The sequence below is a fragment of the Neophocaena asiaeorientalis genome, unplaced genomic scaffold (assembly GCF_003031525.2).
Source record: "Neophocaena asiaeorientalis asiaeorientalis breed wild unplaced genomic scaffold, Neophocaena_asiaeorientalis_V1.1 scaffold505, whole genome shotgun sequence".
NCBI lineage: Eukaryota > Metazoa > Chordata > Mammalia > Artiodactyla > Phocoenidae > Neophocaena > Neophocaena asiaeorientalis.
This window is the reverse complement of record NW_020174704.1, coordinates 37,948-51,377: the sequence shown is the minus strand read 5'-3', so window position 1 is coordinate 51,377 and position 13,430 is coordinate 37,948. Positions and strand designations below refer to the sequence as shown.

At 34.1% G+C, this 13,430-nt stretch overlaps 1 protein-coding gene across 2 annotated transcripts in view; it reads right to left on the bottom strand.

Annotated features, from left to right (window-relative positions):
• Nucleotides 1–13,430, bottom strand: part of ASCC3 (activating signal cointegrator 1 complex subunit 3) — a 306,848-nt gene that overhangs the window by 267,418 nt on the left and 26,000 nt on the right. For both annotated transcript variants that reach the window (XM_024759314.1, XM_024759315.1), the window contains exon 4: nt 1,028–1,148. In XM_024759314.1, the coding sequence (XP_024615082.1) occupies nt 1,028–1,148 (121 nt within the window). The remainder of the gene's footprint in view (nt 1–1,027; nt 1,149–13,430) is intronic.

Sequence of the window (13,430 nt, the reverse complement as noted above, 5' to 3'; positions counted from 1 at the left end):
ACTATCAGTAATCAAAGTGTAGGATAAAGAAAACCCATAAGAAATTTTGGATTTAAATTAAGGCTCTTTTTGTAATTTCCTTTCAGTGCCACACTCATAAGGAAAAGGTGACGTCACTTACATAAAGGAAGGGTAAATGTTGACTAGTTTGAAGAAGGGGGTCTAATTTCCTATGCCAATGCACTTTTTAAAAATTCCAAGCTATTTATAAAGCTGGCAAAGACATTTGGGTAAAGGTAAGAAACTCAGTTTTCCTACTTACCACCTAAAACCTGAGTTTGGCATCAGTTGTCTCATAGTAAGTCAGGCTTTTAAAAAAAAAAAAAATTTTAGCTTCCTTGACAACTCTTTCTAATTCTTCTGGGATTTTCAAACATATGTAATACATAACTACATGCATGTTCAACTTGCTGGGTGTGATAACTGTATTTCAGGTAAGCAGGAGACTCTTATTGTATGTTGAAATTTTATATCTGAAGTATTATAATGTCTGCAACTTCTAGTCATTGTTCAGCAAAAATTTTAAATGTGCATATGTGTGTGTCCATGTGTGCATACGCCTGTGTGTGTGTGTGTGTGTGTGTGTGTGTGTGTGTGTGTGTAGAGAATGATAATGGGGGGGTGGAAGCAAAATGTTAATGATGGTGAATCTACATGAAGAGTACGTGAGTATTCATTACACTATCCTTGCACCACTACTAAGGTCTGAAAGTTTTCAAAATAAAAGTGGTTATAAATTATAACTCTACTTGACCCACTGTAAGCACTATATGTATTTCCTTAAAATTTTTTTTTGCCTTTCCAAATCTTCTGCTATACCTAAACATAAACAGAATCTCTGACATAATACCCTATTTAGGGCATTGACACTTGTTTCATAATCTGCCACACCTAAAATCTACTTAAGAGAATGGTATCAGTAAGCAACATAATCAACCAAAGAATATTAAAAGTAAAATTGTATTAAATAGACTGCTAAACAATGAATTTTTCCTTTAAAATAGAATTACCACTGAACACTTCTTACCTTGAAGAGCTTGCAACTTATGATCATTTGAAGAATTAAGAAATCTGTCCACAATTGTAATTCTGTTCTGGAGGAGTTTCTCAATAAGTTCAAGTCCATCAGGTCCCAGCAGTTCAAACAGCTTATAAGAGGAAAATCAAAACAAACTGTTACCTCAAAATTAATTATTTTTTCAAGTTATTAACACCCTATTCAACACAGCTATGAAGCTAAACTAACACAAAAGAAACTAAAAAGTATTTAGAAAAGAATCATAAAAAAATAATAATTTAGGAAAGTTACATCGCTTCACATTGCTAAGGAGCTTTCGGCTTCATAAGACTATCTGCAATTATATAATTAAAGAGCACAATCCAACTGTTAAAATAATTATGATTTATATATAAAACTCTAAATCACAGAATAAAAAATTCTGACACTTGTTTTTTTCTTGGTATAACCAAGTGAAATTCTAAAATTAATTTGCTTTTTAACATACCATTCTGGTTTTCCCAAATAGAGTGCAGAGTACCATTTTTCTTACAACTTACTAATAAGAGCTATCATTTTAGAGTTAAAAATCATTAGAATGTTTTAATAAATCATGACATGCCAAATTTTTAGTGCTTAAAAAACAATTAATTGTATTTTTTTGTTAAAGTGTATTTTTATTATTTTATTATTGCTTAATTAGTAAGTATCAATAATTTTCAATGCTTAATATATATGAAATCTGAAACACAGTACTGCAAGTGCTTTCTGTAACTTTATTAAAAGTTTTTATGCATATTCTACTCTCCTATGCAGAGTGATTGCCAAAGATTAAGTTGTTTCCAGAGTCAGAGAACCAGTTTTATGATTCAGAGGCTTTCAATTATATAACTGTATGAAATAACTGTGCCAGAAAGCCTTTAGATTTCCTCATATATGGTTTGGGGGTATATATATTTTTCCTGTCCAGAAATGTTATACTTTAATTCTACATGTGAAGATTTTATATTAAACAAATTCTAACTGTTCTTAGAGAATCCACACAAATAAAAATACCATTAAAAGTAGGAATTTTGTGTTGAGTATATATAAGGCATTAAATATTTAGTAAATATTTTCCTTTTGCTGTTTATTTTACTAACACTATCTAAACAGAAGGCCACCTGTCTTCCACCCTGTCCCCAAATGTGGACAGGCCTTATCTTTGGGCAAAACATCAAGGAAAATACTGGTGATCCAATCACTCTCACTCTGGCTGATAGGGCAGTGATTCCACACAAGGAGAGGCAAGCCTAGAATTTAGGCTACAGCCTACCCCTTCCATCAAGTACTCAGCTTCGAAAGCAGGGGTGTCACTCAGAAAGAAGACTTCCATTGTCCCCACTCCTAGCTCCAGAGTTCTGCCTCAGAAATCTTGCCTGAGGGTAGAGCCAAACCATAAAACAGAAAGATCCCAATCTCTTCCAAAGAAATAGACCACATCTGCAACCAGGCCATGAAGTTGAAGCCCTTTCTCAGAAAGAGCAGAGGTTGTGGTGAACCACAATTTGGAGAAGATTCACAGATTCAACAACTAAGTTACAAGACAGAACTGAGGGGAGAGACAACTGGGACGACCCTCTTGGGGTGAGACTATATATCAACACTGACCTTTGGAATTATTCCTTCAAAGGGGTCACAAATTTAGTGGATTCCTTTATGGAGCAATTTATGTCCCAGGGGCATTTTTGTAAACATCAGAATGGTCAGCTGGGAATTAGTAAAGATCACATGTGGGTTCAAGTCCCGATCTGAACAGCTGAATGGAGTCAGGGGAAGCGTAGAAAAGGGTTGTTTGTGCTAACACTACCTTCATCCCAAAGTGCCTTATGGGTATACTCACAGGTGCGGCTCCCTGGGGAACGACATCAGAAGCTCAACACTGTGGAGTAAGGGTAGAAGGAACTGTTTGCACTAAAATAATCCAGCAGATCACTGAACAAATAAACAAGCAAATGACAGTAACAAGCCCTGGAGGTGGTAGACTAGATGAAATGGACAAATTCCTAGAAAGACCCAAGCTACCAAAAGTAACCCAAGACAGACAACCTGAATAGACCTAAAACAAGTGAAAGATTAAATTAATAATCAAAAAACATCCACAAAGAAAAGTCCAGGTCCAGATGGCTTCAATGATGAATTCTACAAAGCATTTTAAGTTAAAACCAATTCCTCACAAACACTTCCAAAAACAAGAGGAAAGAATATTTCACAACTCATTTTATGAGGTCAATATTACTCTGACCCCACAACCAGACAAATAAATACGTCATAAGAAAACTAAAGACCCGTACTTCTTAGGAATATGGACACAAAAATCCTCAGTGAAATACAAGCAAACCAGATCAAATCCAGCAATTTATAAAAAGAATTATATACCATGACAATGTGAGATTTATGTCAGGAATATCAGGTTAGTTCAACATAAGACAATCAATTTATATATTATAGCAATAGAATAAAAAGCAAAAATCACAAGATCAGCTCAACAGATGCAGAAGAACCATTTGATAAAACCCAACATCCTTTCATGGTAAAAACATTCAACAAGTTAGGACTAGAAAGGAACTTCTAATACCTGATAAAGGGCATCTATGAAAATCCCACAGTTAACATCATACTTAATGGTGAAACACTGGATTAGTTTCCCACTAAGAACAGAAACAAACCAAAAAATGTGCATTTGTGACTTCTACTGAACATTGTACTGGAGGTTCAAGTCAGGGTAATTAGGTAAGAAAAAAGAAATAAAAAGCAACCAGATTGAAAATTAAGAGGTAAAACTATTTCTATTTATAGATCACTATGATCTTCTATGTGGAAAATACTAAAGAATGTACTAAAATACTATTAGAACTAATAAATAAGTTTACAAAAGTGAGCCAAGACCATTCAGTTAGGAAAGATCAGTCTTTTCAATAAATGATGGGACAACTGGCTAGCGACATGAAATAAACTGAAGTTGGACCATTATACCATATACAAAAATTAAATCGAAATGGATCAGTGATCTACATTTAACATATAAACTTATAAAACTCTTTACAGAAGTAAATTTAATGGGCTCAGATTTGGTAAGGGATTCTTAAATATGACACCAACAGCATGAACAACAAAAGAAAACACAGATAATTTGGACTTCATCAAAATAAGAAACATCTGCTTCAAAGGACACCATCAAGAAAGTGAATAAAACAACTCACAGAATGGGAGAAAATATTTGCAAATCATATATCTGTTAAAGAACTTGTATCCAGAATATATAAAGAATTCTTACTAATAATAAAAAGACAACCAATGAAAAAAAATGAGCAAAGGATCTGAATTTATCCAAGGAAAATATATAAATGGCCAATAAGCAAGTGAAAAGATGCTCAACATCATTAGTCATCAAAGAAATGCAAAGAAGAACCACTGGAACAACTATTTTTTTAATGGAAAATAGTAAGTGTTGGCAAGGATGTGGAGAAAACTGGAATTCTCATACAGTGCAGGAATACAAAGTTGTGTAGCCATTGTGAAAAACAGTTTTCTGGTTCCTCAGTAAGTTAAACACAGAATTACAATATGACCCAGCAATTCCATTCCTAGGTATATACCCAGAAGAATTTAAAACGTGTCCAAACAAAAACTTACACACAAACAGGGCTATTAACACAGCCAAAAGGTAGAAACAACCCAAATGTCCATCAACTCGTGCATGGATAAGCAAAATGTGGTATACATCCACAGCACAGAATATTACTAAGCCATAAAAATGAATGAAGTAGGGCTTCCCTGGTGGCGTAGTGGTTGAGAATCCGCCTGCCAATGAAGGGGACACGGGTTCGAACCCTGGTCAGGGAAGATCCCACATGCCGCGGAGCAACTAAGCCTGTACGCCACAACTACTGAGTCTGTGCTCTAGAGCCTGTGGGCCACAACTACTGAGCCCGTGTGCTGCAACTACTGAAGCCCGTGCACCTAGAGCCCATGCTCCGCAGTAAGAGAAGCCAGAGCAATAAGAAGCCCACACACTGCAACAAAGAGTAGCCCCTGCCCGCCGCAACTAGAGAAAGCCCGCACGCAGCAACGAAGACCCAACACAGACAAAAATAAATAAAATAAATAAATTTATTTTTTAAAAAAAGGAATGAAGTAGTGTACAACATGGATGAACCTTCAAAACATTTTGCTAAGTGAAAGAAGCCAGTCACAGAAGGCCACGCATTATGATTCCATTTATATGAAATGTCCTAAATAAGGAAATTTCTAGAGACAGAAAGTAGGCTAGTGGTTGTTTAGGGCTTGGGGGTTGGGAGAAGGGGGTGGGGGAGTAGGGGAATACTAGCTAAAGGCTTAGGATTTCTTTTTGAGGTTTTGTAAATGCTCTAAAATTGACTGTGGTGATGGTTGCACATATCTATGAATATACTAAAAAACACTGCTTTATAACATTTTAAGTGGGTGAACTGTATGGTATGTGAACTATATATCAATGAAGCTATTTTTTAAAACTATGAACCAAAATGACTTAAGATATTAAAAGTAACCAATAAACTGTTGAGGGTTGAAAAATAAAGATTAAATACAATTTTCCTGATAAGCATTTTAAGTGAGTGTTTTGAATTGCTTTTAGACACAAGCCCCATGCTTAAGGTAAGGGTGATATCAAAGAATAAGCAAATTCAAAAAAGATAAATGTAATACATACCTACAAAGATACCTTCTCCCCCCATATTCCAAACAAATTGTAGTAGCAAATGCTCTCTACATACAGCATGAAATGTCTTTTATATGCTATGAACTTTCAAAGAACATGTTAATTTTTAAATTGAGACCAGTTCCTCCATAAGAATGTGATTTATTGTGGCAGCTACCCTTGCATATTTGAAATATAATGTTGACATATGATAAATTAGAGATTCAGAAATTTTTAGTCCAACATAATTTTAGGAAACCACCAATGTATTTGGAAGATAACTTCTAGATAAAACATCTCAGATATAGAATCACAGCACGAAGAGCATGTTATTTCTTAAAAATAATACACCTAAGACCTAGCAAAACAGACAAGAAGGCTGTTTCGCTCTGAATAGCAGGACTTCCATAACCCAAAATGAAGAATCCCCAGCAGAATTCTGAGATCAGCTGCCACCAGATTTAAAGCAATCCCAAATTACGCTTTCCCTAACATTTGTCATTTTCATCTACACTGAGAGCAGGTGCAGTTCTCATTCAAGATTCGCACTACAAACTAATTTGGCACTGAGAGTGACTGTCTGTAAAGGTACAACTGTCTGGATCACTGCTCTATACACTGACACAAGTTCCAGAAGTTATCAAATTGAAAAAAAAGGCGGGAAAAGTTAGCTATGGGTAGAGAAACAGGCATCAACTACAGAGTTTAAAAAAACAAAAATGCAGCTCTCAAAACAATAAAAAGGTAAGTTTTACTACTCTGGCTATAAATTAAGGATATGAGATTCAAAGGAAACACAATAGGAATAGACAGGTAATATCCTTTTCCTGGTAGATTTTGCTAAAGCCATTATTATCTATTAAGGAACTTCTCAATAGACAAAGGTGCTCAGGGTTCTCATTGTTATTATAATTCCTTTTTCATTAAATTAAATTATCAAATTAAAGTAGTTCTTCATTAAAGTAAAAAAATTAACCAACAGACTATGTTCCTGAGATGCCAAAAAAAAAAATTATCGCAGAACATGCACAGACTACCTTTTAAACTTTTTTTTTAATTTTTTTGGCCACTCTGCACAGCATGTGGGATCTTAGTTCCTCGACCAGGGATCGAACCCAGTCCCTCTTCCTTGAAAGTACAGAGTCTTAACCACTGGACTACCAGGGAAGTCCCTGTACAGACTAACATTATTAATAAGCAGGATTACTTCCTTATTTCTTACACTTGTAACAGATGAATGTAGTTTGTGAATCTCTCAGGAAAGGTGAACACCACTTTCCACTGTATTCTGTGTTATATCATTTTTATTCCAATAGGAACAATGCTCTAGTGGATGCTATATCCCCAACACAGTATCAAAATGAATCACACACATTACATCATCATAAAAGCAAAATATAAAGTAATGAAAACCTTTAAATAATATATCACAGAAAATTATATTATAAATCTTAGGAAAATTGATAACAAAAAGTTATAATGGGCCTAAATAAGAACTATAAATCTGTTCAAGAGCTGGGGTATGCAGATATGCTGAGGGTTTGTGAAACCACAGAATAAACATGACAAACACACTTGCATTACGGGTTTACTCAAAGATTTAGAGGCAAAACATTATTTCCAAGTAAAAGGCAATTCTGGTCATGTTAATGTCCTGTTTGAACCCTATTTCTCAGGTTAGTCAAAACATGTTGAACGAAGTATTTAATCACTAAAACAGGCTTTAACGATAATAAAATTCATATTTATAAAAGGTTTGTCAGTTCCATTCTGTTTCCATCTAGTCAATATTAAAGAATTCATTAAAAGTCAAAAATAAGTCTATCTGAAGTTCCGAAAAGACCTCTTTCAAAAGAGAGACCAACCATTCTCCCTAGCAAATAGTCAACGGGCATTCAGCTAGTGATGAAAAACAGCTAGTGATGCACAGTAGGCATGATATCTTGATGTGAATGAGGTATCCTTTTGGACAATACAGTTAAGCGGATTATGGAATTATTCTCAATATGGAGATCACCCACTAAAGTTGCTCTTTAAAGAGTTGTCATGGCTCTGTCCTGTTCAAAATTTTATCAATTGTATATATATAAACTAGAAGATATTAAATTAAATTTGTTAAAGGTGTCAATTTAGTTCATGACAGAATCAAAATTTTAAAATTTTCTAGATAGTCTGATATAATCTGGCCAGACCTAAGGAGAAGCAATAGAGGTAAATATAAAACCCCACAATTAGGTTTAAAAAACTCATGTGTACTTGTACAAGATGGGGAAACCTTATCCCACAAATAAATTCCTAAGAAAAATCCTGAAAGGGTAGGGGATTGGTTATTTACAGGCTCAATATGAATAAATAATGTAATAAAGGCTAGGGAAAAATTTAATGTAGGAATAGCAATATTGTATCTCCAAAACCCCATTTAGCATCTCAAAGGATACTACACTGATTGAACCATATTTAGAGGGCTGAGTTCAATTCTAATCTATACTTTTTAAGAAGGTTACAATAAAAAACTAAAGAAAAGAACATGAAAAAGAAAGTAAAAATGAGATATATCTATGCAAACTGTTACTATTATCCATTCTGTCTGAAGGATAACAGATGTTACTATTATCCATTCTGTTCGAAGAATACTCATTCATAGATTTGATAAAGATAATGAATATTATTCTGGTCCCATCTTCCTGGATCATCCTCCATGCATCACTCCACATTGCTAAATACCCCTTATCCTTCTTGAAACACACTTTTCCTCTGATATCCTTGACACACCATTCTTTTCTTTTAAGTAATTTTATTTTATTTTATTGAAGTAGAGTTGATTTACTATGCTGTGCCAATCTCTGCTGTGCAGCAAAGTGACTCAGTTATACACATAGAGGAATTCTTTTTTTATATTCTTTTCCATTATGGTTTATCACAAGATATTGAGTATAGTTCCCTGTGCTAGACAGTAGGACCTTGTTGTTTACCCATTCTAAATGTAATAGTTTGCATCTACCAACCCCAAACTCGCAGTCTATCCCTCTCCCTCCCCTTCTCCCGCTTGTCAACCACAAGTCTGTTCTCTAGACACGCCATTCTTTTGATATGTATCCTACCACTCTGGCTGGTACATTCCTCTCTCTTCTTTAGGCTCCCTTTGACTATTAAATGTTGGAGTTCCTTAAGGTTTAATCCCAGGCTTTCTCTTCTACTCCATGTTCTCTCCTTAGCTGTTCACATGCAAGCCCTCAGCTCCCATTAGCAAGCATATACTGAAAATTCATAAAATCACACATCCTTCCCAGATCTCTACTCTGAGCTTCATTTAACAAATTGTCCAGTTATCATCTTCACTTGGAGGTCTTAAGGCCTCTCACAATTCCACATACGTCCAAAACCATCTCTTGGTTTTCCACCCACTTCACTCTAAGTATTCTTTATTTCCATGAATGGCATTGCCATCCTTCCAGTTACACAAAAGCCTAAAATGCACCCTTACCACCTCTTTATGCATCGCACCCAATCCTACCCCGTCATCCACTTCACTCTTAAATTCTCTCGATCTCAACTACTAAACAGATTTCAAGCCTTTCTCCTTGTCAGTTTTAAGATCCCAAACAGTTATTGCCTGTACCATGCAAAGGGCTTCCTAAATAGTTTCTGCACATCTATCCAAAACACATTCCAATCCATTCTCCACATAGCAATGACAGAAGATGTTAGGAAATGGAGGTCTGATCAACGTATGCTACCTTCCCTCCAACCCTTGCCAGCAAACGTCCAATTGCTCTCCATTGTTCTCAAGATGAAGTACTGAATTGAACTGAACACAGAAGCAGAACCTCAAAACATCAAAAAGTGCTACACTAAGAGTCAAAAATACTGATGCATATTCAATTACATTGCTCTGACTAGAAAGAATTTTAATATCATTAATAAAATTAAATACTCTTTTTAAAACAGCATCCTTTTTAATTCTCCATTTCTATGTATGTTTTATAATGAGCGTAAGGTATCATAGCATAATTTAAAATTATACTGTATATCATATACAGTTTAAAATTAAATAACTACATTTATATCAGGGATACATTATCAAACGTGGTTAGAAAGTATAATCAAAAAAGTTTGGAGACCAATGCTTTAAAGTATCATTCTGTTATGAAAGTTTTGCACAATGTAAGTTTTCTTATTTGGATATATCTTATAACCAATATTTATATTTAATATATTTTTTCTGAAAATGTTCTTACATGAATGGTGTTTCTGAAAATGGTCAGTAGAATTATAATATTATAATTTAAATTATAAAATTATAATTTAAATCGCATAATTATAATTATATGTAAATTAAATTATATTAAATAATTAAATTAGTTAATATATTAAATATTAAATTATATTTAATTTATAATTATAGAATGCAAGGAAATACAGATTAGGTACAATCCACTGATACCACTGCTACTCATATTTTCAAAACTTCTGTGTAAGTGCATTCTACATCAGCAACTCAGTTTTTACTTTATATTACCCCCTGTCAGTCAACTTAATTTAATAATTTACCAAGCTTATGAACACTAGTAACACACAGCAGTTTAGGTTAGGAGAAAGTCAGTCCAGGCTCAAATCATAAGCCTGCTGCTCATTGGCTTTAGGAGCTTAGACATCTGCTCTGAGCCTCCTTTTCTCATTTGTAAAGTGGGAATAAGAGTACATACATACCCTTCACAGGGTTGTGATGTGAACTAAATAATGGATGTAAATGTATATGACACAGTGCCTTGCATATAATAAGTAATTAACATTAGGTATTTAGTATTACCAAAATAAACGAATCATAATCAAATAAGGTAGTAAGAAAAGTACACAAAATAATTTGTATCACAGTGAAAATGATAACAAAACCTAATACTTGCACACTAGTTATGTCCCAGGCAAGTAATTAAGTGCTTTACGTCTAAAGCAAATATTTTCAGTCTTCATCTGAAGAAATATTCAGTGAATCTTTGCTAAATATATATAATACTAATGCATTTATCATTTAAAAGCAATCATGATAGAATAATAATTCAAAGAAAATACTACAAAAGTATGAATAATCAACTATCACTTGTCAGGAAATAAATGAACATACAACAAATATTAACACAAATATCTGACATGCATATTTACTTCAGCATTTTTTCTCAAGAAGGTGTGCTCATGATTGTAAATATGTACATGCATATATTCTAACTCCAACTTCTGCTAGTAAAATTATTCTTGGTTCAATGGTGAAACTAAATACAATATATCCTAGTATTCTGTAAAAAGCAGCGATAGATTTGAAACCATTGCTTCAACTAAAACTTTAATCACTGGTTAGATCACAGCTTCCTTAACCTTCCTGACAACCACCAGTATGTCTCCTCCATTTCAGTCTGTTAAATACAAGAACCAGATGAATCTCCCTCACAGCTTTCACATACACCCATACATTGTAGAAACTACAATGGGGTAATCTCATCTAAGCTCAGTTTAGAAGGGACCTTGGAGGACATCTAAACAAAGCTCTCAAAAATCAATAATTACTGCCAAAGGAGTCCAAAAAACAGGACAGCTGAGAACATGGGCTTGGACTCAGAACTAAGTTTATCAATTTTGTCAATTCCTACTTATATGACTATGGGAACTTTCTTAAGCTCTCTCAGCTTTCCTGTCGGTTAAAAGAAATTAGCATGGTATCTGACAACAGGTGCTCTATACATATTTACTGCTGTTATTGACATTTTTTTTTTTCTGGCTGATGAACACCCAGCATACTTCCACCAGCAAGTAGAACACTTCATAAGGAAACTCATGCCACTGCTAGAGGATGCTTAAAGTCAAAAAATCCTTCCGTACATTGAGCCCAATCAGACTCACTATAGCTTTCACCTAACACTGGCTGTGCCCTCTGGGGTTACAGAGAATGATCTTAATAATATTTCTACAAGACAGCCCTTCAAAAATTTAAAGATAAGGCCAAGTAAAGTATTAGGCACACTTCACTCGTAAGTTCTTTCCTTCCCAGGTAAACATACATCAATTCCTTACTATTAGTCATATAACTTGGTTTCTTGATGATTCTTTATCCAGGTTCGTTTAGAAATCTACCTTTTACTGAGCCTTTTACTTTTAATGGCATCAAAACTGAGCATAACATTTCAAATATAATTTGATTGGGGCAGATCACAGAGATTAAAACAACTCTGGACTAGATGTTAAACTTTTCTAAACACAGCTTAAATTGGTAACAATATCACACTATTGGCTCAAATTGAATGTGTAGCCAAGTAAAAGTATTTGGTTTTAGTTTTTTTCCACATAAATTCCTAGTAGGCAGATTCCCATATCCTGTACTTTATATAATAATTTTTAAACCCAAAATTTCAAATAGATCCCTTATAAATTTCATTTTCTTCTTTTTTTGTTTTTTTCAGTCTTTAGAGAGCTTTTAAAATCTGGATTCTGGCAATCTATTATATCAGTAAACACTATCAGTGTTGAACCAGTCCAGAACACAAGTTCAACAACTGTGCCTTTATACAAATTATTGATTAAAGTACTGAGGACAGGACAAAAGTAAAAAACTACAGGATAAAGAATGGAGACCTGATTCCAAATTGGCAATGAACCAATATTTACAATAAGGTTTTTCAATCAACTATTAACTCCATTTAACTGTATTAATCACTGCTGACATTTCTCCATATATCTTGTCTAATTTAGATTCTTCAATATCTAGTATTGTAGCCACTAGTCACACAAGGCTATCTGTATGCCAAGTAATTACAATTAAACAAAATATGAAATACAATTCCTCAGTTACATTTAACTATGTTTCAAGAGATCAGCAGCCACATGTGGCTAGTGACTACTGTGTTGAAGAGCAAACAAAATATTTCAACCATCACAAAAAGACAGCACTGGTCTAGGAGCTATTTTGATTGTACTGTAAAACACTGCTTAGATCTAGATAGAATATGTCTACACAGCAAAATCTGTCTAGTTTATCACACTTACTACCAAATTAGGGTTTTTGTAAAAAGCTCATAGTTTACATTAGAGTTTATTTACTCTTTGTGCTGTATATTCTACAAGTTTTGGCAAATGTATGATGACCACAATGACATGTATCTATCATTACAGTATCATACAGAAGAGATTCACTGCCCTAAAAATCCCCTATGCTCCACCAATTCACCCCTTTCTCCCTTCTCCCCAACCCCTGGTAACCACTTATTTTTTGACTATCTCCAAAATTTTGCCTTTTACAGAATGTCACATAGATGGAATCATATAGTGTGTACCCATTTCAGATTGACTTCTTTCACTTAGCAATAATCATTTAAGGTTCTTCTAAGTTTTTTCATGGCTTGCTGGCTCATTTTCTTTTATCACTGAATACCACAGTTTATCCATTTCCCTACTGAAGAATATCTTGTTTGCTTTTGACAGTTGTCTTTATTTTTTTATTTCATTAAATTCTGTTTTTTACTCAAATTATCTCATCCATAAAAATATGCAAGCAAGTCCTATACAGAGAAATGCGGAAAGAATATGACTAAATTTCACACTTGTCATTTTCTTTCTTTTCCAAATTTTCTACAATGAACACATACAATTTAATCAGAAGAGGTTTTATTATTTTTTTTTTAATAATACAAACCAGGGCTTCCTTGGTGGCGCAGTGGTTAAGAATCC